Source organism: Plasmodium vivax, chromosome 14 (genome assembly GCF_000002415.2).
Source record: "Plasmodium vivax chromosome 14, whole genome shotgun sequence".
Lineage (NCBI taxonomy): Eukaryota > Apicomplexa > Aconoidasida > Haemosporida > Plasmodiidae > Plasmodium > Plasmodium vivax.
The window spans coordinates 2,899,260-2,923,003 of NC_009919.1; the positions used below are offsets into that span (position 1 = coordinate 2,899,260).

Below are 23,744 nucleotides of genomic sequence, written 5' to 3' on the forward strand. Positions count from 1 at the left end.
ACAAATGACGGGAGTAGAGCGTGCGGGGAAAGGTGGCACATTCGGTAGGAATAGACAAATGTGAAGCGGTGAGGTGGAAGAGGGGAAAAAAAGGAAAAACTCCGCTGTCTATTCGTTTCTTTATAAATTTTCCGTTTTGTAAATTCCCCCATTTACGTTTCTTTTTTTTTCCCAATTGATTTACTTCGTTTTTTTAAAAATTAACGAGCAAGCCTAAATTTGTGGGCAAAAGGGACAAACATGTTTGTCAACCGTTTGGTCGTTCCTTTTAAGGGTGCACCATTTTAGTAAAAGGAAGAGTCTACACAAAGGTGCGCACATTTGTGTGTGAGGAGTTGTATATGCACCTGCCCTGGATACGATTGTGTGTTCAGCATAGATGGGAATGATCCCCAGTTGCCCCTTCTTGTGTGCACTGGTTGGAAAAGCAAAAATAGAAAAGAATTTTTTTTTTTTTTTTCTTGCACACCGTTGGTTAGCCCTTTAATCGAAGGTGAGCAAAATGTTAATCACTATTTCCCCGCGTGGTTCCTACTCAAACGATTTGCTTTACGAAGCATATGGGTGTGTCTAACGCAGGTGTGGAATTCCCTTTTCTGTTTTAATTTCCGAATACGCCTTAGCATTAGCTTGTTTTCTGAGTTAAAAAAAATGGTCCCTTGTGGCTCAGCCAGACTCGCACGCAAATGTGTACTTTCCTTTTTTGCCGCGCTTGGTTGCATGCTGATTCATTTTTCTGCTTTGATGAAATGAGCACGCCCGCTCTGTAGACTTCTATCCAGATAAGACAGGAAAGCTGAGGGGAAGAACATACCGCACAACAGGTGTATAGTTCTTGCTCAGTTTAGCTAACCGTCCTTTCGTCGCTGCGGGAATTAGACTCAACATTTGTGCCTGCTTTGCAGACTTAACGAACAACTTCGTTGCGTGGTTGGTGCGGAAGAAGAGCAGACTTTTTTTTTTCTTTTTTTTTTCTTTTTTTTTTCTTTTTTTTTCTTTTCTTTTTTTTTCCCGTTTACACCGCTTCACCATTTCATGGACCTATAAAATGAGTAGCGTTCCGTATATAAAGAACCTATATCGTAAGAAAATGAGATCTGCGCGTGGGGTGTCGAGACGATCTGTCCAGCGGCATGGCGTCGCTTTCCAGTGCGCTCAGCGCAACCTCGTTAAACTGCATGAAAAACGTGAGTACATCCCTTTTTTTTTTCTTTTTCGCAGCGGACCCTTCGAATAACCTTTTTGACGACCTGCGAATATGCTCGAGGGTGATCGACTCGTGCGGCCTTGCGTGCAGCTCGGGGTTTGTGGCGGTAAGTGGAGCGACCAGATCGCAGTGCGCTGGGGGATGAGCGGTGGGGCGAGGGCGGAGGGAGAAAACCTGCCATTATAGCATGGGCGGACACGCTCACCTTACGTTTTGAACTTCTCCCTAATGTGCGTTCTGCGTGTCACCTTCCGCGTCTGCCAGGTGTTGGGCCAGCACTTCCCATTTGAGTTCGTCCCACTTGATCTGTTGCTCATTTGACCTGTTGCTCATTTTATGTGCTCCTCATTTGCTCCTCCCCCCCTGAAGGTGCCCTGGGAAGTGGAGGGCGGCGGGCTGATCGGGGCCATTCGGCTGGAGAACCAAATGCGGAAGCCGCCAGTGATCAAGCTGAAGGGGCACACGTCGAGCATCCTGGACCTGCAGTTCAACCCCTGCTTCAGTGAAATCTTGGCATCCGGTTCGGAAGATTTGACCATCCGTGTGTGGGAGATACCACACAATGATGAGTCCGTGAAAGAAATAAAAGATCCACAGTGCATTCTAAAAGGGCATAAAAAAAAAATATCAATTATAGACTGGAACCCAATGAACTACTACATCATGTGCTCCAGCGGATTCGACTCCTTTGTAAACATATGGGACATAGAAAATGAGAAGAGAGCTTTCCAAATTATAATGCCAAAGAAATTGTCTTCTTTAAAATGGAACGTCAAGGGTAGCTTGCTAAGTGGCACATGTGTGGGGAAGCACATGCATATTATAGATCCCAGGAAAAAGGAAATAGCATCCAGCTTCCACATACATAATGGGGGGAAAAATACAAAAAATATTTGGGTGGATGGATTAGGTGGGGATGAAAACTACATCCTAAGTACAGGGTTTTCTAAGAATAATTTAAGAGAAATGAAATTGTGGGATTTAAAAAATACTTCCTCTGCTTTAGTAACCATGTCTATAGACAACGCATCTGCTCCGTTGATCCCACATTATGATGAAAGCACTGGGTTGATATACGTCATTGGGAAGGGGGATGGGAACTGCAGGTACTATCAACACTCACTTGGAAGCATACGTAAGGTAAATGAATACAAGTCTTGTTCCCCATTTAGATCATTTGGATTTTTACCAAAACAAATTTGTGATGTGTATAAGTGTGAAATTGGGAGAGTGTATAAGAACGAAAATAATAGTAGCATTAGACCCATCTCTTTTTATGTGCCCAGAAAGAATCCTACGAAATTTCAGGAGGATTTGTATCCACCCATTCTAATGCACGACCCAGATAGCTCTTCCAGAAATTGGATTAACGGAAAGGATAACAAAATGGAGAGGATAAATGTAAAAGACTTAACACAGGATGATTTGAGAATTACCAAAAAGTACAAATTTGTCCCGCAGTCCTTTAATAGCATCATTATAGGGGAAGAATACACGTCCAAGAGGACTTCCATCATTAGGCAGTTTACTAAGAAATTTACTTTTTTTAAAAAGGGGCTCCACAATGATGGCTTCTCCTCTGTGGATAGCTTCAAGGAGTCTGTTTTTATCTACCCCAAGAGCTTCAAGGAGAAGGGGCTGCTCACTGAGCAGGGCGGCGCGCAGTTCTCGTCCAGCAATTCCCTGGAGAGGGGGGCGGAAGAAGCGGCGCGCGAAGCGGCGGAGGAGCATCCAGATGAGCAGCCAGATGAACACCCAGATGAGCAGTTCCCTTTGGAAGGCGAACCCCCGTGCGACGGGACCAGCAGGGGCACAAGCGAGCTGCCCGTGCGTTCTGGGGACCCCGTTCGGCTGGCGCGGGGGAGGACCCGCCGGGGGAGCGGCGCGAACTGTTTCGACGCACTGCGCTGTGCGCGTCTGTGCAGGAGGAGGGAATTCTAAGGTGGGTAGCTGTGGGGAGGAGCAACTACACAGATGGGTAGCTGCTCACATGAGTGATCGTGAGAAATGCGTCTAATCTGGGGCAATTCCAACGTGAACACTGAGAGTGCGCCAAATGGTGGAGAGTAACAAAATGATCCCACCTGGCGAGGTGCCCTACAGATGCCAGCTAAATTTCCAGCGCTAGTCGAGTGGACGTTTTTCCAAGTGGGGAAAAGGCCCCTGGTGGGAAGACTCCCCAGATGGATTCATCTACATGTGTTGCGGAGGGTCCAGCTGCTTATCCCAACGGATTGTTGGGACGGTACCAGAATGAGAATGGCTTTTTTATGGGTGCCGCTCCACTTGCCTCTCCCCCAGTTGTGCAGACATCCTCAAACGTGGGTCGAAGGGCCATGTGCGTCCACCCCCAACATGCATTAGAAAAATTGTACTCTTAACTGTGCATCCATTTTGAAGGTACTTTTTTAAGAATTTTTTTCGCTTCTTTGTTTATTTTTTTTTTCCCTTCCTTTGTTTATTTTTTTTCCCCCCCTATTTTTGCGACGCATGGGGTGATGCTCCCGAGGGGGTAGGTTAGTTGTGCGCCCTCCCGTTTCGTCCGCCGCGTCCAGCCGGAGCGTACGTCTGCGAAGTGGCGTTCAGAAGTAGCGCTTCGAAGCACCTCTTTGCAACCCCTTTTGCAATTTTTTGCGATTTTGTAGCCATTTCCCTCTTTTTTTCCCCAGTGAGCACTTTACCCATTAGGGAACTACCGTGCCGATAAAATACGTAAAAACAAAGTAAGTTTGTTGCCCCTTTTTAAGCGGTAGACGCGGTGAAGGCGGCTCAAGGGGAAAAAAAAAAAGAAGTGAGAGAGAGGGGGAGAAATGGCGCAAGCGTTCACGCAAACAGTTTCACAAGGGGGCACATTACATACATTAAAAACAAAGAAGGCCGCGAGTGTGATGGCGGTTTTGTTAGACCCACGGTACATGCTGTTACTTTTTTTTTTTTTTTTCTCCAAAGCGTCACCATGCACACATCGCCGCATGCACCCCTACGACCACAAAAATGTGAACAGCTCTTCATGCACTGGCTCCAGTTTGGTTATCTCGTTTATAACATCTTGGTGTATGTCCTACGAGAGGGGGGAAAGATTCGGATGGGGGGGTATCCGATTTGCACTAGTCGGCTCACGAATTGAAGTGAAAAAGGCTCTTCTATGGAAGCCCTTTGTAAGGGAAACGTCCTTTTATGAAAGCAGCTACTCCTCCCCTTACGTCGATGTTTTTTGTCCCGTCAAGGTTTATCCAATAATCCTCTTGGGAGAAATTTTTATACGTTTCGTATATCCTCTTCTGGACTTCGACTTTCTCGTAAATTTCTTCGCCTTCGAGGGGGGAGAGGGGTGAATGGGAATGAGTTTCTCGTTGGGTGGGCACAGCTTGGCGCAGCAGCCACAGTTGCCGCAGCTTCCACTCCTTGTGCGAGAGCAAATGCCGCCACTTGCACCGCGCCAGCCATGTAGGGGGTACCATATTCCGATCTGTTTTGGGCGTAGTTGGGAGGGACGTTGAGGTAAAAAACGACGTCCGGTTTGATTAGGCCTTGGTCGGGGTTCATGCACCAGGTTTTGGACAATTTCTGGATGGCGGGAAAGGAGAAGTGGGAGTGCGGTGGGTAGATTGTAGGAAGAAAAAAGAAGAGGGGGAATTTCGCCATACACTTGTGCATGTTGGGATGTGTGGCCTTACAAGCGCTCCCGCAGAGTAGGCCACCCCCGAGTAGGCATATCTGTCGCAGACAACCCACACGCCGCTGGCCAGCAGGCGTTTAATTTCGCCCCTGAAATGGGAGGTGCGAAGGGGAGCAGGGAAAATTAAGTGAATTGTAATGAAGTGAATTATAATGAAGTGAATTGTAATGAAGTGAATTGTAATGAAGTGAATTGTAATGAAGTGAATCGTGGAGGGAAGAAGCATGGAGAAGTGACGCGTGGAGGGGAGGACCCCCCCGAAACGGCCACCCACACATCGTCACGGAACGTGGGTGAAAATAAAAAGTTGCCGTTCTTTTTTTTTATAACATTAGCTCCCATCGGTTTGCCGAGAACAGTAGGTGGATGGTTTCGTTCGTCATGTCGCTCTGCATTTTCAAATACTTGGCGATTATTTGTCCCGTGGGGGTTTCCCTGTCTTAAGGGGGGTGGTTCGATCGGTTTGGTTGAGCAGTGGAGGAGGTCGCGCTGGTTCGTTCGTTCGTTCGTTCTTTGCCCAGCTAAGCAGTTCGGCTGCTAAGCGGTTCGGCAGCTTCGCCGTTTGCCGCTTGACCGCTTAACCGCTTCGCCCGTTGACAAGGCGCGTAAGGGCCCTACTGGGGAAACACAAATGGTTGACTTCCACATTTTTCCTCCTCAAGTGCTCCACTAGCAGTTTGGACTGAGTCGATTTGCCAGACCTAACAGGAAAGATGGTTGTAAAGAAAAAGGGGCGCCATAATGTGTAGGAAAAAGCTACTCATATGATCACACCGCACACAGGGTGGGGTGGGTGCACAACGCAGTTTGAGTGCTCTCTCTGTATGCCTGTTCTCAAAAAAATTGAAAAAGGTCATTTTATTTTCACTTTCCAACCTATCGAGGCCCTCAAAGACGATAAATTTCCCCTTCTTTTTGGTGCCATCATTGGTACTACTATTTGTTGAATCCATTTTGACGTACGGAGATCAAAAGTGTGGCATTCCACAAGTAACGCGCGCTCGCATTATGCTTATTCATACGTTCGGGAGGGACGGGGGAGCTGGCATGTAAGGCACATAACCCATGGACACGAAGCTGCGAATACGTCCAGGTGAACACAGCGCAGTATCTACATGGATGTTACACTCGGCCTTTTCGAAAATGTGTGGCGGATGATTGCTTCGAAGAGGGGTTTCGTAATTTGGGGAGGAGTGACCACTGCCGATGCTATAACGGGGTGGAAAAAAAACGACCAGGTACGAGGGCGTAAAAAAGGTAAAATTGTAAGAAGTGGAGGAAGAGAACATGGAGTTATGCTTTCACGGGGTTAGGGCAGAGTCAGTGAAAGGTAAAAAAATTGAACGCACTGAATTGTGGTACTTGTGCAGAGCGAGCGGGGGAGAAAAAAAAAAAAAAAAAAAAAAAAAAAAAGAAACGCCGCTTTGCACAATTTGCAAAGTTTGCAAAGTTTGCGCGGTTTATTTGTCATTTTTTCAGTCCCCCCAGGAGAGGAAAAAAAAAAAAAAAAAAAGGCACAACTTTTTTCCACACAAGAGTGTAGCTTCCATTTTTGCTCCACTTGCAAGTACGCGGTGAAGCGTCGCGTTAACAATTATCGGCCCTTTTCGGGGGAAAGGATAAGCCGAAAGCTTAAGAAGGCCCCTTATGAGGGGAACAATTTGGCACACCGTATCCTACAAACAGTGTAATAAAATGCGGAGGTGCACACGCGGGGTCTGCGCAACGATTGTGATGATGGGGAGATAAACGAAGGAAAAAGAAAGGGGTCCCTTTTTCCCCCCTTTTAAGAGGATACTGTTCCTTTCACATAAGCCACGTTGGGTGGCCCACGCTGACATACCTGCTTGACCTCCCTATGGGGTAGGAACACAAAGAAGTGTCATTAAAAAAGGGGGACACTTTCAATTCACCCCTTTTTCTTACACCTCTATGTCTATGATTTTATGTGAAAGGGGAGAACTTCTCTGGAAATTAGACTTGTAAATCCATGCAGTGAGCGCGTAAAAGGTGTTCAGCATAGCATATAAAATGAACGAAGGAATTAAATAATATTTGATAAGAATGAGGGGCCAGTGAGGCTTAACATACGTGCCGTAGGAAGTATACGGGTTTTCAAATACCAGGCTCTCCAAAGTGTTACTGCTTATGTTCGATTCATATCTTTTATGTAGACTCAGATATGCACGGTCCATCTCCTCCACCAATTTGTGTAATATGTTGGCACTGCACAGGACAAAAATGGTCTTCCTTTGGGGGGCTTTTTCGAAGAAGTGTTCCTCATTGTTGAGGAGGAAACACCAAATGTTGTTCGCCATGTATTTACATTTTTCCTCCACGAGGATTTCGTACGTTGGCTTGGAGAGATATTTCAGTCTTTCGTTCAGCGTCTGCAGCAGGTTTAGTTTTTTCCAAATTTCGATTTCGTCACTTTGGTCTGCATCCTTCGGTGTGCAGGTGCGACGTGGCTCGCCCCCCCCCTCTTCTGTCGTCTCCGATGGGAAGTTGCCACGTACATTTTGTTTACTGTACGTGTTCGTGAGAAGTTCCCCTTCATGGGTACCTTTCGTGGGGGTATCCACAGTGCCATCTGCCGTGCCATCTACTGATGTGCCACGGTGAGGAGGACCCTTGTCAGTTGCGGCAGACGCGGCATACTTCTGATACAGTTTGGTAAACTCCTCAAAGGAGTAGTGCCTCAGGGATATGGATTCAATGCAGTACGTGAAGAATTTTCTGTAAGCACTCGTGTCGTAGAGGAGTCTCGAATCGAGTCGATTTCTAACGGTGCTCACGTTTCGATCGAGCGGAAATATTTTCCATTTATTTTTTATGGAGTCCTGAATGATGGGTAAAAATTCATTTTGTAAAAAGCCATTATGTATTCTTGGCAGGTACGTAAATTTGCTATAATCATTATCGTAGTGTTTTTTTTTTTCTTGGTTCGAAAGGATGTCCATTATTTTCTTCAGCCTTTGTTGGCACAGTTCTAGCAGAACATAATTCGGTTTCACTTTTCTTAAAATTTCTGATGCGTCTTTTCCGCTACACCTTTTTTCATTTATCTGCCCGTGCAGTATGCCATAAATGATGAAGTGGAAATTGGGGGTATCATACGTCACGGCGTTTTCTGGTAGGACCGTGTCAGTGTGGGAGGGACTGCTCTCAGTTGAGAAGCGCTTACACAGGGGGGACTTACGCGCGGGGTGTATTCCGTACGAACGTTTCGTGAGGGATGTGAGTAGGTTCTTCACGCGGGGGGGGGACCCCCGGAGGTTTGCCGCCACGAGGTGTAGCATCGTTCCGTTGGGCGTCTCTTCGCAGTGGCTTTGCGGATTCGGTTTATGGTGCCCCAAATTGGCGGCAATGCGTCTCTATTTTGGCGGCAGTTACGCCCCTACCTTTTTGCTACTCCGTGGAGGCGTGGCTTCCCTCCCCCACTTGCGAGTGCAACGCTCAAGCGGTGTTATTTCCGACTCGGGGAGAAACCATTTCGTCCCTCGAATGGATGTCACTATAGGCGAACATATGTACAACGCAGCCTGCCGAAGTGCCGCTATGGACGCGCTTTTCCCGTGGGGTGTAAAATCGCATACTGCAGGGGAGCAGCGGAGAAGAGGAAAAATTGTTCAACCCAGTGTAGGAAGCACAACCAGTGGGTTATCTAACCAAAAGGTTAAAAATGAGAGTAGGCCATTTTAAAAAATTATCCCTTTGGGAGAAAGCAAATAGTGAAAAATGAGAAGAAAAAAAAAAAAAAAAATGCGCTTCACCATTTTGTACGTTGCCGCGGTAACGACACCTTTCGGGGATCCGCGCGCCACCCGTTTGTGCATAATGCGTCAAAAAAAGGGGGGCAAAAAAGGGGGGGAAATAGGGCGGAACAAATAGCCAAAAGGGGAAAGTACATGCAACGTTATATGCTCATTTGCCGCGCTTATTAGCTCCCTTCTGACAAGCGCAAAATGAAAAAATAGAGAAAGCATATAGCGAAGAAACAGCATTAAATTAAGAGGTTAAAAAACTCCCGTTAAAGCTCGCTGCCAACTTGCGCCGCGATTTATTTTCCCCTTTTTTCTGTTTAATTTTTAAAAGCCGCAACTGTGAAAAGGTATTGAAGCGAATGCGGGAAAATTTCCCCAGCGTGGGAGTTCTAATCAAAGCGTCAATAAAACGACATAAAAAAAAAAAAAAAAAAACTACGTCAGAACGGTATTGCGCAGGTTGCCACTGCGAGAAGAAAGAAACGAAGGAAAAATTTCTCCAGCACCCCCTGTGGATCGATTAGCTAAATATATAAAGCCAAATCGCTCTCGCCAAATAGAGAACAACCCAGGTGCGGGAAATATTATCCTATGCAAAAATAGCTAGTCAGTAAGGAAGAGGCTGTAATGAGCAGCCCCGCTTCGCTGTAAAAAAGTGTTCACTACGTGAGAGTTCCCCCTACGGGAAGCACAAGAAAAAGTGAGACAAGGAGCGGTGAAGGCGTTTTATGGGAGGGTAGCACTTAACATATATTTGGTGAGGAAACTTTGGGAGCGTATCTTCATTTTTGCGTGGCTCTTCCTCCAAACGTAGGTAAAAACGTATAGAGCTATATAGGGACATTCCCAGGGGCACGGAAATATACTTGTAGGAAAAGGCTGCTTATGGGAGAGCATAAAATATTGCCACCAGAGCAGCAGAACAAAAATCGACGAGGAGAAGCGCGTATTTTTGCAGAGGGGGAAACGCGAAGAAGGTAGAAAAAAAAAAAAAGGATCAACGGGGAGAGTATCAAGATGGACGAGCAGACTGAAGGGGTGGATGCTAAGAATGGGAAAGTGAAGGAGGGCGAAGAAGAAGAAGTGGTCGAAAAGGGGGAGGTAGGTAGCGAAGATGAGGAGGAAGGAAGCGAAGATGAGGAGGAAGGAAGCGAAAAGGGGGAGGTAGGAAGCGAAGATGAAGATGCAGAAAGCGAAGATGAAGATGCAGAAAGCGAAAATGAGGAGGAAGGAAGCGAAGATGAGGATGCAGAAATCGAACGTGAGGAACCCCCCAAGAGGGACGGCCCGAACGACCACGACAGCAGCAGCGTCATCGACCGGAACACGCTGTGGAGTGACTTATACATCTCTAGGCCATTCCTAAAGGTGCTGTACGAGGGCAAATTCAACAACCCCACGTTTATCCAGCGAGATGTAATACCGCTAGCCCTGGAGGGGAAAAGCATTTTAGCTAACTCCGAAACGGGTTCAGGAAAAACGCTAGCCTTCGTGTTGCCCATATTAGAAAGACTGCTGCACAGCCCAAACATAAAAATGAGAAGTTATAACCCGAGGAGCGTATGCGTAACAAAGAGTTTAATACTTTTACCAACGAGGGAATTAGCCCTTCAATGCTACGACGTTGTTAAGAGCATGACGAAATACGTGTCAATTACTTATTCACTTTTCTGTGGAGGAATAGACGTAAAGCAACAGGAATATGAGTACAAAAAGAAGAAGGACATTTTCATTTGCACTCCGGGAAGGATCCTAGACTTACTATTAAACTCGTCTAGCGATTTTATAAACTACCTAGAAGTGGTGGTGTTCGATGAGGCTGACAAATTGTTGGAGCTGGGGTTTAAGGAGGAATGCTTAAAAGTGTTAGATGTATGTAAGTTTAAGAAGCAGATTTTATTTTTTTCAGCTACGCTAACTAGGGATATCAAGGAGCTAGCGAATTTTTCTCTTAAGAACCCAATTTTTATACAAAGCGGAGTGGATAATAGAAAAGTAGATGCAAAGGGGGAAGTTATCCCCAGCTATGTTAGCAATAAAAAAATCTTAAAGTCTTTTAAAATTTCAGAAAAATTAAATCAAGAATTTGTAAATATTGTAAATGAAAAGTATAGGAGAGCAGCCCTACTACATCTCTGCAGTAATGTGTATAAGAATCATGCCATAATTTTTTTTAAGACAAAAAAAGAGACACATCTGATGTATTTAATCTTTTCCTTGTTTAATTTCAAATGCGCAGAGTTACATGGTTCGCTTACTCAGAAGAAGAGAATAGAATCCATTTTGAAATTTAAAAAAAATGAAGTGGACTTTTTATTATGTACCGAATTGGCTTCTAGAGGACTGGACATCGATCATATTCTCTACGTCATTAATTATAACTTACCCTCGAACGTTATTAAGTACGTCCATAGGATTGGAAGAACGGCAAGGATTGGGAAAGACGGTACGGCCAGTACTCTCTACAGACCTAATGAAAAAGCGGATGTGAAAAAGATCATTAAGGGGTTGAAAAAAAGCAAAAATGCCAAAATATTTCGCAGGAACATATCCAGTGATAGCATTTCCCACTGGGATGATTTGCTTAGGAAGAAAAAAAAAAAAATTAAAGAAATGATAAAGGAGGAAAAGGAAAACAAAGAAATTGATAAAGCCACCAAGTCCATAGAGAAAATTAAAAACCTCATTCAGTTTAAGGACGAAATTATGAGTAGGCCTCCCAGGGAGTGGTTCCTGACGAACAAGGAAAAGCTGCGCCTACGGAAGTTGAACATGAAGAGTGACATGTCGTGTGGGGACTCTGGTGGTGAAGACCATACTGGAGGGGGCAGCCCTCGTAAAAGTGACTCTGATAAGAAGGGCGCCCGTAAAAATGACACTGGTAAGCAACGCGCCCGTAAAAGGGACTCTGGTAAGCAGAACACCCGCAAGGCCAAAAGGAAAAGCCGAAACAGCGATGAAGAGGACGACAGAAGCAAGCTCAAAAGTTATCGCTCCATTATAAGAGAGCTGAAGCTGAACGTGCTGGTGAACGGCAAGGGGAAACCGGACAAGTCGAAAAATGCCAAGGGGGTTAGGAAGAACTGGCAAAAGAATAAGAGCGGTAAAAGCGGCAAGAGCGGCAAGGGCGGCAAGAGCGGCAAGGGCGATAAGAACGAGGACAAGCCCCCCCGCAGCGCAGTTCAAAAAAAGGAAAGGAAGATACAGAAAGTGATATATGATCTGCATTAGAATTGAACCCGTTGGTAGTGTTTGTGTGGCGCAACAATAGCGCGCTTCTTAGGAGAAGCCTCGTTTTTATAATTTGCAAAGGGGGCAAGGGTGAGAAGCATTACGTGCCTTTTTGAGATAGCTCGCTGGAGTTATTAGAGACGCCATGTTGCATTGCAACGTCTCACGAATTTGGCGTATTGCACCGTTTGGACCCCCCCGGTGAGCAGAAAAAATAGTGACACATTAGTAGTTATAAGAACGCGCGAGACAGCAGCATATTTTGCACGGCTTTTATGCATTTTGTTTTTATATTGGGGGAACACCCATTTGTGAGGAATGTCAGTGTGTCCTTACCCCCCGTAGTTACTTCATAATAACAGTTGTCTTTCAATAACGAGGCGCTTTCGTTACGTATGTTTCCTTTTTCCACCTGTAATAATTGGCAGTTCTTTTGCGTGATGTAATCAAACAGAAGAATTTTTTTTTTTTTTTTTTGTTAAACTGCAGCGCGATATGTGCATATAAACAATTTTGACATAACTACGTTTGGAAAAAAATGAAAAAAGGGATGAAATGATACCCACATAAATATCCCTTTTTTAATTTCCACTTACGGGAAAGGCGACGGTAGTCATCACATTTTAAATGAACTCCGTCCACCCCTTCAAAAAAAAAAAGAAAACCATTTTGCCTCATAACAATCATCTCAGCAGTAGGCGATATACATTTCATATATGTGTGTATAAATGGTTGCTCATAAATTTGTTTGGTAGTCATGTGCTAAGATAAGATGCGTTTTTTCTTCCTTCACGTAAATAACGTCTTGCGGTAGGACGAAGGGAAAAAATAATCATTTAACTTCATTACGTGCAGGAAAAAAAATGATCATTTCTGTTTCTACATTTTTTTAGCTACACCAAGGGGGCACTATTTTTCGTTTTTCTTTCCATGGCCATAATGTATCCAAATGGACTAGTTCCCTTTTTTCATTTCTCCGAAGTTGTATATGTTCATATTTTTTTTTTTACCAATTTGCTTAACTTTGCAGTTTTAAAGGAGTTTTTTTTTTCTTTCCTTTCATCGAGTTGTGCATACCGTTTTATGCCTGCCCCCAACTTTTGTGGTTTCCCGAGGGGGAACCCCCAAAAAAAGGCACATAATTGTTCAGCTGTTTTTTTTGCATTGACAGCATCACAAATTAACGAAGCGGCATTGTTGCAATGAACGCGTCCAGCCAGGGAATGCATACGATGTAATTCCCAGGTGGGGCAGAGGGGACAAATGCTCAGGCAGAAATGTACAAAAAGGGAACATAAACAAGGTTGGGGAAAAAAGGAAAAAAAAATGGAAGGAAGAATTGGGAGGAAAAATTGAAGGAAAAATTGAAGGAAAAATAGGAAGGATAAATAAGAAGGAAAAATATTCACATTTGTATATTTTTCCCGTTTGTAAATTAAAATAAGGTGGGAGAAATTTCCTTTTTTTTTCCCTTTTTTGGAGTCATAATAATGCCATTTGAGCATGGGGAGGCACAAATTGACCTGTAGGTGTCGAAAAGGAAAAAAAAAAAAAAAAAGGAAAATGGAAGAGAAAAAAGAAAAGAAAAAAGAAAAAAAAAAGAGCAAACGAGGAAGCAGGTTTATTTTTTCCTTTTAACAACTTATATATGACCTTTTAGCGACATATATGCATTTAAGCATATGTAGCATTTTGACGCTGTGGCGCTGAAATGGTACGCCATATATTACGTCACAGTTAAAAGGCATCGCATTTTTGATAATATGCCTACATTAGGGGAAAAAAGAAAGTGAGAAAGCAGTCCAGCAAGGAAACTGCTTCCCTATTAGGAAACGTGAAGAGGAGAAGGGGAGAAAAGGTTCTTTCATTTCCCGTGAATGCAAGAAATAACTCGTTTTCTTCAGCCCAGTTGATTTTTGGTCCATAACTCTGTTAATTTTTGCAGCCCAAAATAGGGAACACGAAACAAGTAGGGGGAGGAGTACCTTTATAAAACGTTAATATATGCGAATTTTTGCATAGGGAAAAAAAAAGAAAAAGTTTGAAAAGGCCACATTGTATTTACAAGAATAACGGAAGTGCTTATACAAAACTTCGTACGACAAAGGAGAAAATCCCAAGGGGGGAGGAAAAAGGGAGTATTGCTGGTTTCCACGCCATTTTTTTTTTCCTACCTCTTCCGGGGAATGTGCCACTTTGCACACGAGTAGGACAGACACTCCCCCCCTTCCCCATAGGTAGCGACCGCATGGCCAGCGGGCAAGTCTACAAATACCTTCCCCTCCACCACGCACGTAAAAGAGAAGCCTCCCTTTGCTTCTTAGCCGTTTAGGCCAGAAGAAAGGGGCAGAATGAAAAGGGATAGAAACCAACAAGTAGGTGAAGGGAAAGGGAAGAGAAAAAAAAATGATCATGGTGATGAGGTCGACGTGGTAGGGCCAGCTGGGGCTGGAAAAGAAGCCGCCGCAGAAGGGGGAAAAGATGGGGCTCAAAAAAGTGGGAAGGACATCGAAACGTTTAATCCGCAACTCAGTGCAAGGGAGTTGAAAAAGATTCAGTACTACGAAAATATGTTTAAGAAAATGGAACGGAAAAGGGAGGAGCGCCAGAACGAGGCGGACAACAAGGGGAAGAGGAAAGGTAGCAACGCGAGGAAGGTGAAGAGGGAAACGGAGCCGAGCAGTAAGGAGAAGGGGGAAGAGTCAGGAGAAGTGGCAGGGGAAGCGTCAAATGAAGCGGCAGGAGATCTGGCAGTTGAAGCTTCAAACGAAGCAGTGATCAGGGAGGAAACAGGAGAGGACGCTAGGCAAAGTGGCGTGAAGGAAACCACCCAGGGAAACAGCCAAAAAGGGGAAAAAAGCGCGAAAGATTCGGAAGTTGCGAAAGACAAGCTGAAAAAGGCGAACCCGAAGGAGGAACCAACAGAGACATGTGCAGATGCAGTCGGCAGGGAGAAACGAGATGAACTTCACTCGATGGATGGTGAGGAACGCGGCAAGAATGACAAATGGAGAAAAGTAGAAAAGGCGCAAATGAGAATTAAGGAAGAGGAGCTAAGGATGGAAAAAGGTGTGAGTTCCGAAATGAGGGAGGGAAGCAATAAAGCTGTTCCATTGAAAGGGAAGAAGTTCGTAGAGAATGCTAACCCCATTGTGAGTGATAGCGAGGGAGGAGGAGAAGGAGATGAAGAAGATGCAGAAGAAGACGACCATGATGATGAGTTGCGCAGTGCGGAGAGGAACCCCCCACATGGTGACAAACACAACGATCAGAGTAGCGCTTCCCCGAAGCATTATACATATAACGAAAACCGAATGGCGGAAGCAGGGGATAATAGCGGCAAGGTAAAGGAAGAAAATAGAAGTAGTGGAAGGCACAAAATGGATGGCGAAAAGGGACACGAATCAGACCGTGATGTAAATTATGATAATGACCCAAATGAGATGATAAACTTCGAAGGGAAGAGGAAAATATACTCAGAAGCTGAAAGGAAAAAAAGAGTTTTAAAAATTAAGAGGAGCTTCTCGGTGAGCTCAAATATAAATGAATATTTTTTCAACACAAATTCGATACAGTTGATGAGCGATAATTACCCCAGTGCGTACGTAAAGGAAGAACAAAGTTCAGGAGAGGACAATGAAAACGAGCCAAACTTTAGTTACAAAAAAAAAAAACTCCTAAAATTGTTAACGCGCACAGGTGGTAAAGCCAACAACGTTGTTCATCCCTTGGCTGTAGCGAATAATGACAGTAGTAGCAATAACACCGAGGGGGGGAATTATAACTTGGCCGATTCGCACAAATGGCTAACATGGAAAAGTAAAAAAAATTACAGCATTTGCTTCGCTTCGAATAATAACAGTAGGAAGCGAAACAAATGGCACATTGTGCACAGTTATAGTGAGCCCCGCATTGAAACAAATGAACTTGTCGACTTGCGTCCAAATGGTGAAGAAAAAAAGTTTGTTGATGAACATATGAATATGAATGGCAGATCAAATGGCACATCAAATGGTACAGAATATTTTATCATTGGGGAAGACCCACCCATGGGGAAGAAATCATTTTGCGAAAAAAAATTCAACGGAAAATCTGAAGAAGGCAGTAGCTCCACAAATGTGATGATGCATGCGAATAAAAAATTCGATGTGAACTGTTGCATTAGGAAGTATCTTGATAATATGCGGTACACAAATTTAAAAAAATTAAAAAAAGTGAACAGAGGCAATTTAAAGTTGTATGTGCAGGGGTGTACAAATTTTTTAAACTTTGACAAGGTGGATAGCGCCATCCTGTCCATGCGGAAATTCCAGGAGGCTCTGCAGCGGAGGGGTGGCGTGAATGGCGGTGAAGAGGGAGGCGAAGCGGCTTCGTAAATAGGGAGGGCTTGTGAATGAACTGAGCGCAGGGATGTACGGGTAGGGTAGTCCGATCACCTCTTTACGACCCTCCGTGTGTATGCAAATATGGTGTGGGGTGAGTGCAAATCGCGCTGCACCGCATGGGATGGAAAATTCCTCATAATTATCGTCATCAAAGTGGTGAGTCATCATCGGAGTGAACAACGCTTCTTCGACTTGTCACGTGTATTTTGTCTTCCCTTTTTTTTGTTAACCCTTTGTAATAATTCGCAATTGTGCGTGTGCCGGAACGTGCACATGTGTACGTGCACATGGCTGTACCTACACACGAGCACCCTCTCCCTACATATGCGTTGCACGCATACGCGCGGTTATGCCTGTAGAGGGGCATCTTTTTTTAGTTCATTTGGTCAGCTGTATTTATTTAATTTTTTTTCCCGTTTTATTTTATTTTTTTTTTCGCATCTTTTTTTATGCCTCCCCCGTTTCGCGGTATATATCATGCCGGTGGGGGAGATGCCCTGCCATGTCTCCGTAATGGTAAGTTATCGCTATTTTGGCGGTTCATCGACTTGATCTTAACGCTGCGTAATTGCGGCTTAACGCGTTTCTTCCCAAACGTATCCTCAGTTGTGCAGCTAGAACGAGCGTATGTGGGCAGACCTTCCCCTCTGCTTCGGCCGTCTATTTAAATGTTTAGCCTTTTTTTGAAATTCTGCGTGGGGGGGAAATGAAAAGGGCGACGTGGGAGAAGCATGCCGGTTGGGAGAAGCGTGCCTTTGTAACGATGCAACGAAACGGGGTGAAGCCCGCTGAGGAAGTGGTGCAACCCCCCTGTTCAGCCTCGCGCCACTCACCTGGAACGTCTTGGCCGCCCTGCGGGAGAGGCATTTCCTCCCGTCCCTCAAAACTTGGTTAACCAAGTTCCCACCATCGGACTGCAGAACGGAGTAAACAAACCTCGGCAGCACGAAGTGCTCGTAAATCAAATGAGACAATTCATATTTGAAGGTGGCGTAATTATTTTTGTAACATGATAAGATGTGGTTTCCAATTTGGGGGTTAATATTTGGATTAATGTTATTTTGTGAGGAGGGATGAAAATTTTCTTCGTCCCCTTTCTTTGTGCCCACTTGGGGGGATACCTCGTCTGAGCAGGTAACATCGTGGTTGTAATTTCTTTCATATTGTGAGGTGGAGGAAAAAGATGTGGACTTATTCTGTGTAGTTTGCTCTTGTTTGTTTAGGAATAGTTGGTTGGCATGGGGGGTAAGCGGTGGCATATCACAGCCTGGTTGACTCACCTTTGGTACGCCCCTCATCTTGTAGTGGTAAAAAAAGAAGAACAAATTTATGAGATTATTAATTTCTTTCCTGCCAGATTGGGCATACACTAAATTGTTGCAGTTATCCGTTTTACTTTTTTTAATTTTTTTCTCTATTATGTGTTTTTCATCAAAGAGGTAAATAACGTTATGGTCATTTTGAACATTTCCCGAAAGGTCATCACAGCTATGTTTGCTCATTTTTTGTTGCCCATCAAGGTTCATTATTTGTACATAAAATTTGGAGGGGAATACTTTTGGCAAACTTATCATATGAGGAATGTACGAGTTTATTTTTCTCGAAATTGTTTTCATCATTTCGGTGTTTTTTTTTTGGTCCACTCCCACTATTAAGTAATCTGGTTTGTATAGCAAAATATCTGCTAGCATTAAATTGGGGTAAGAAAGTAACGCCACGGATTTGTGTTTTGGCGTATTCTTCACATGCACATGTGCGTTCAGCATGTTAACTGAAGTGAAGGAGTTTATCAAATAGTAGAGTGAAGTATGCTGTGCAATGTCCGACTGTCTAAATATGCAGAAATAGTGTTTCTGTTTTATTTTGTTTTTCACGTTTGTTCGTTGGTGCTCTTCGTCTTTTTTTTCCACATGGGGGTTAAACGGTGGGTCTGCGTCATTGCAGGGGGGGTTGTACTCGTGGAAGACCTCCCTATCATTCTTCACCTGTGAGCACTCATTTCCTGATGGGTCTTTCAAAAATGAGTAACATTGGTAACCTTCTCTACCGTTGCCTCGTGCGAGTTGGTGAAAAATATCTCCGTTCATCATCTGATCTATGTTGCCCAATTTCAACAGATGCTCTAATTTTACATTATTTATGAAAACCTGTATGTATTTTTTTTTTTTTACATACATGTCTATGATTAAAGAGAGAATGGTGTTAACCGAATCGACGACGTTTTTTTTTAAAGTGGGGAGATTATCCAAGCTTGTTAGGGAGTGCAAATCTGCTATTAGTATTATTTTGTATATCCTCACCGCCTTTTTTGTTTTGCCTTTCTCAAAGTGGGCGTTCCTCTTTGCTTCCAAGTTGATGATTGGGTTCAGGCACCCGATGTAATTCCCCAGGTGGATGCTGCCGCTCGGCTGTGTTTACCCAAAAAAAAGAAAACAATAAAATAAAAGTGGTGGAAAGATTAAGACATGTAGTGGGATGCACACAGGAGTAATGCCAAAGTTAGGAACGGCCCCGCTGCGTCATCATTGGAGGTAGCCCCCTTTCGCACGTGACGTACTTTTGGACGAGTTTTTACCTTAATCCCGGTTAGATAGGTACAACCGCTTTTGAGCTTAACTTTCAATTTCGTTCTTCTCATTTTGGGGGCCTTCGAAAGAAAGGGAGTGCAACCTCCCTTGCGCACCATTTTGGCATATGCGTAAAGGTTAATCTGCGCAAGTATGAGGAGGCACAAGAGGAGCACTCGTCCGCTCCTCATTATGCAGGCCTTCGATATGAACACGGTGTGTGCCCATGCATCTAACCTCAGGAGTGTTGCGAAAACGCATCGAAGAAGTCAAATGGCGCAGCCATTTTTCTTAAGAAGGAATAAAAAATGAAGAACACCCCCCAGAAGGATACGTACAAAAGGAAGTATACCCACTTTTTATACATTTCAAGGGGCATTTTTTCTAGGAAGAAGTTTTCTTGCTGTGAATTCGTTGGCATATTGCGTGTAGTCCTTTCGCACGGGGAAGTGTAAAATTCGTATTCTGTCGCTTATCCAAGCGAAAGTGTTTTTTTTTTTTTTTTTTTTGCAATCCGAGGCAGGAACGAAGTGGGTGGTATAGCATAACGGGCGGCCTATATGTTACTTTCTCGACTGCCATTCGCCTTAGCAGAGGAGAAAAATCGCTTTCGCGTCAGAATTGTGCAGAGATGTGCCAAATTTGAGCGAAAGGGAAGCGCAGAAATGGAGATCACTTCCCAATCGGGGAAATTTTTGCGAACGAAAAAAAAATTAGCCCATTTGACGAGAGAAAAAATAAAAAATTAATCGTTCACGTTAATAGAAAGATGCAATTATTCGCTTTCCTCCTCTTTGACGCACTGCCATTTGGGCTGACAAATTAAAAAAAAAAAAAAAAGAATCATCATTGGGCAATTGCTAACTGGGCAGCCACACAAATATGCAGTCTTGAAAAGGGGCATTTTATAAATACCGCGAAAGGAGTTTCTAACAAATTTGGAGTTAATTTAAAAATGGTGAATGAAACATTTGGGGTGAGGAAGGAAGGCATGTGACAGGAAAAACATCCACACGTCATACGTACGTATGTATATGTAGCCGCGCATACGCATTTGTTGGGGCGGTGCACACAAAAAAGGGGTGGGGTTGGAAAAAGGTGCCTTCTGGGAAAACACACTTCGGCGCAAACAGGCATATGCACGAGTATGTGTGTTAGAAGCATCATGGAACGACGCATGCTGAAGGGTAAGACATAAAAAAGGGTTGTGCCGCTGCAAGTACCGCTGAACGTGCCTGTGCGCGAGTCCACATGCGGGAGCAACGCGCGAAATCGGAAACAGCGCACAGAACAGGGGTGGGACAAAAAAAAAAAGAAAAAAAAAAAAAAGTTAAAGCTCGAACAAATCATCCAGTGAATACTTCTTCGTGTTTGCACAACTCTGCAAACTGTTGATACTTTTTTTTTTAATTTTTTCATTTATTTTGTTGATAATAATTTGTCGTTTATTTAATTTGTGATTTATGTTCGTTTGCAGAGAGTCCTTGCTTTTGAGGAGTCCTCCACTTTTGGAGTTCATTTCGTTCGCGCTTTCTTTTGAGTGTGTTTTTTCCGTTTTGCCCGGCTGTGCCGTAGCTGCGGTGGTATGGTTATGAATTAATTTGCTAGTATTAGGGGCGCTCTCCTTCACGTTGTCTGTACCTGCGCCGCTGGTATCCCCTTCGCTCATTTTCTGGTTCATAATTTTGCTTACGAGTTCCTGGTTATACAAGTTGGTTAGGCATAGGTTGATTACGTCCGGGGTGTAAATAATTTCGGTGCCCACTTGGTCGCCACGCTCTGGGGTATTCACGCCACCATTTTGGGCAGCCTCCTGCTTGGCCCCTTTTTCAGGATTATCTAACTGGTCAACAGCACGAGGAGGCTCCTTACGTTGACCATCTTGTGTGTCATTCATGCTAAATGATTTCTCCTTTGGGGGGCACATTTCTGTGTTATCTTTGTCAGGGTCGTTTTGGAGGTTAGTCCCATTGGGGGCGTTCCCCCCAACGATGTTGATGTTTTCAGTCCTTTCTCGTACCGCTTCTCCATCTAGGCACTCATTTTGGGAGTTCCCATTTGGGGTAGAAATCCCATCAGTGGTGCTTTTTTTCCCCTTGTCCGCCTCTCCCCCCGGTGTAAATTCACTCTTCAAAGCGTAAATGTGGGAATCATAAATCACATGGTCAATAAAGGTTAAAAAGGAGAGGGAAAGAATATTAACCAATTTGTTATCTACATCAATGGGGGACGAATTTTTCTGCTGACCTTCTGTCATGTCTTTTATGTATCTATTCAAAATTTGAATTTCCTCCGTTGCGCTATTTTCTGTGTTGAGAAAATACTCCGGTTGGACTTCCTTCACCTCCTGTTTGGCACTTAATGAATTTTTATAAAAATCGAGCGGCGCATCTGATTGGCAAATATTTTCATAGAACTCTTCAATTGAGTCTACGGAGCTGTCTGCTTCTGCTTCTGCTTCGGCGCCTGCTCCGGCCTCTGCCCCCGCGTCTTCCTCTCCCTCACTTTCATCCATCGACTTTTCACTCCTGCTTGAGTAAAAAATGTCTATGTTAACGTTATCGCTTTTTACTCTGGGGTTCTTTTTTGCAATCCCCTTGAGGTAGTTGTGTGTCACAAATTCACAGTTCGTTAGGTATTCAATTTCTTCGTCTATAAGTGGGTTGTTCGTTTTGGTAACTTTGGCCAAATTGGCCGAATGTGCAGGGTGCATCGAATGCATTGCCAGCGCAGCGTACTCTGGGTTGGGTCCATTTTTGGCCTTCCTCTTTTTTGGGGTTTCTTTGCTTAAAAATGGGGTACTTTTTGCATCACTCGGAATGTTTTTTGTGTTTTTATATGGCCTGCCTGAGCCCTTCTTACTGCCCACATTTTTCTGACTCTGCTCATTTGGAGCAGCATCTGGGCTGTTCACTTGAGCATCGCTGGGGTTTAACTGCTTTTCCAAAGGTTCCTCTTCCACTTGGGGTTCTTCCTTGGGTAGCTTCTTTGGGTTTTCCCCCGTTTTGTCGTTACTATTGGGGACCCTTACTTCCTCACCGCATTGGCCATTCTCCAACGCTACGCCATTGTCGTTATTTGCGTTTTTCGTTTCGATCGCGTGGTTGTCTTGGTTGGAGGTCTGCTTAACTGCGTGATTGGCAGCGTTGCGGTCAGGTTTGTCGCCATCCTCCCCCTCTGCGATGTGCACCTTTTGGCTGCTCTGTTGCTGCAGCTTTTCGTTTTCCAACAGGAGGTCCTCTTTGATTTCATTCAGCATGTTTAAAATGTTGTACTTTTCTTCGTCGCGGTTCTGATCGTTGCGGTTCTCATTTCCGCGGTTCTCATTGCCGCAGTTCTCATCGCCGCGGATCTCTCCATCGTTCTCATTCTCCTCATTTTCGCCCTCCCCTTTTTCACCCTCCCCATTTTCGCCCTTGCTTACTACATGCTGCAATGCCTGTGCGTCCTTCGCGGGGGGGGCGTCAACTTCTTTCTCGGGAATGTGGTATTCGCTCGTCAATTCGTTTTCATTTTGACTGAAAAACGTTTCGTTCATCCTATATCTTGGCAGGATATATTAACGTTTTTCTCTTGGCCTTTTTAAAACGCGCAACGGAATGCAGTACGTACATTCGCGTACATATGCAAGTGAGAAGTACATATAAGTGTACATATATATATGTACGCCTCTTTATTTTGATGGTAATACATTGGAAAAGCTTCAAAAAAATTTAAGAAGAAAAAAAAAAAAAAAAAGGAGAACGCAAATGGATAATTATGTGGTTAATTTGCATATACTGCCCATGCGAAGTATGTACATATGTATCAGCATACATGTATATTTTTTTTTTTTTTTTTTTAAAGCACACACGGAAGCTGTACCACTTCCAGCATTTTCTGTTAACCGCTAATGGAGAAAAAAAGGCACGAAAAATGAAGCGATTAACCTGCAGGAATGAACATAAAAATGGCATAAAGGAGGAATCTCCCACGTGAAGCGTAAACATGCGTAAAAGTGACATATTTTCTTTATAATTATGTACACTTGGGGGCGAAAATTTTGAATGACCGTCTCTTTATGTACCAAATTTTTGGTGTACAGGGAAATGCCTAAATGAGAGGGAGAAGCTTATTTCCCCTTCAAGCGGTCTGCAGCATGGCAGTTGAGACGTATATGTTACTTAAGAAGACCCCTCGTTGTTGTTAATTTTTTTTAAAAACCATGACAGGGGTGAAAGTAGCAACGTGGGGGCAGTGCGATTCTCTATTTTGAAGCTATATTAAAATTTGCCATCCCGCGTGAATGGCAGAATTAACGAGTTGTAAGGTGAGTGTGGCATCGTTTGGATTGAAGACCAGCTGGGTGCGTGCCGCGAGAGGGTGCACACGTATACATACGTACATACATATATGCATACATATATATGTGTACATATGTTTACATAATTAGATTCCTTCGCTTGCCACAGCGTGACGATTCATAAAAGGAAAACACCGAAATGGTTGCTAATAGGTCACCCTTTTCTACATTCCGTCCTGAATTTTAAAAATATTTTGCCTATAACGCCAGAGGCACGTCTCCCTTGTGGAAATTAAAAGGGTGTTTAGGAAAAAATATCACGACGTATCAGTTGACTATAACGAACCAGTCATTACTCACAATTGTAAAAAGAAAAGTGCCAACAGGGGGTGATGATAACTCACACTTTAGGGGGTACGTCAATTGTGAAGTTACGCATATGGACCTTCAGCGCAAAAGGCTAAATTGGCGAAGCACAAATTTGTAAATGTATAATGTACACAAGTGCAACGTCGTATGCTCATAGAGGGGTAAAGCTTCGCTCCCATCATGGTGCCACAGACAGACCTTCTTAAATCTGTTCGCAACGGGGTGTTTGTTAAGGAAAGACGCCAAAAACGGTAAGTACC

General features: G+C 44.0%; 7 protein-coding genes across 7 annotated transcripts; 3 read left to right on the top strand and 4 right to left on the bottom strand.

The window, feature by feature from the left end:
* Positions 1–1,090: 1,090 nt before the first annotated feature.
* PVX_101450 (coronin, putative) lies at positions 1,091–3,148 on the top strand (the record flags this gene model as incomplete). Its single annotated transcript, XM_001613987.1, has 3 exons — positions 1,091–1,103; positions 1,222–1,313; positions 1,577–3,148. The coding sequence occupies 3 exons, from the start codon at positions 1,091–1,093 to the stop codon at positions 3,146–3,148; spliced, it is 1,677 nt and encodes a 558-aa protein (XP_001614037.1).
* Positions 3,149–4,187: 1,039 nt separating this feature from the next.
* Positions 4,188–6,109, bottom strand: PVX_101455 (thymidylate kinase, putative; the record flags this gene model as incomplete). Its single annotated transcript, XM_001613988.1, has 7 exons — positions 5,763–6,109; positions 5,505–5,587; positions 5,217–5,325; positions 4,885–4,975; positions 4,666–4,774; positions 4,411–4,520; positions 4,188–4,268 (listed from the first exon to the last, which is right to left on the bottom strand). The coding sequence occupies exons 1-7, from the start codon at positions 5,837–5,839 to the stop codon at positions 4,188–4,190; spliced, it is 660 nt and encodes a 219-aa protein (XP_001614038.1). The 5' UTR covers positions 5,840–6,109.
* Positions 6,110–6,808: 699 nt separating this feature from the next.
* On the bottom strand, positions 6,809–8,185 carry PVX_101460 (hypothetical protein, conserved; the record flags this gene model as incomplete). Its single annotated transcript, XM_001613989.1, has 1 exon — positions 6,809–8,185. The coding sequence occupies one exon, from the start codon at positions 8,183–8,185 to the stop codon at positions 6,809–6,811; it is 1,377 nt and encodes a 458-aa protein (XP_001614039.1).
* Positions 8,186–9,667: 1,482 nt separating this feature from the next.
* Positions 9,668–11,881, top strand: PVX_101465 (DEAD/DEAH box helicase, putative; the record flags this gene model as incomplete). The annotated part of the gene is made up of 1 exon (XM_001613990.1): positions 9,668–11,881. One exon carries the CDS (start codon positions 9,668–9,670, stop codon positions 11,879–11,881), a length of 2,214 nt encoding a protein of 737 aa, XP_001614040.1.
* Positions 11,882–13,634: 1,753 nt separating this feature from the next.
* Positions 13,635–16,257, top strand: PVX_101470 (hypothetical protein; the record flags this gene model as incomplete). Its single annotated transcript, XM_001613991.1, has 1 exon — positions 13,635–16,257. The coding sequence occupies exon 1, from the start codon at positions 14,233–14,235 to the stop codon at positions 16,255–16,257; it is 2,025 nt and encodes a 674-aa protein (XP_001614041.1). The 5' UTR covers positions 13,635–14,232.
* Positions 16,258–16,930: 673 nt separating this feature from the next.
* On the bottom strand, positions 16,931–19,307 carry PVX_101475 (tryptophanyl-tRNA synthetase, putative; the record flags this gene model as incomplete). Its single annotated transcript, XM_001613992.1, has 3 exons — positions 18,842–19,307; positions 17,100–18,674; positions 16,931–16,957 (listed from the first exon to the last, which is right to left on the bottom strand). The coding sequence occupies exons 1-3, from the start codon at positions 19,022–19,024 to the stop codon at positions 16,931–16,933; spliced, it is 1,785 nt and encodes a 594-aa protein (XP_001614042.1). The 5' UTR covers positions 19,025–19,307.
* An 856-nt stretch (positions 19,308–20,163) lies between these two features.
* Positions 20,164–22,371, bottom strand: PVX_101480 (hypothetical protein, conserved; the record flags this gene model as incomplete). The annotated part of the gene is made up of 1 exon (XM_001613993.1): positions 20,164–22,371. One exon carries the CDS (start codon positions 22,369–22,371, stop codon positions 20,164–20,166), a length of 2,208 nt encoding a protein of 735 aa, XP_001614043.1.
* Between the last annotated feature and the right edge of the window lie 1,373 nt (positions 22,372–23,744).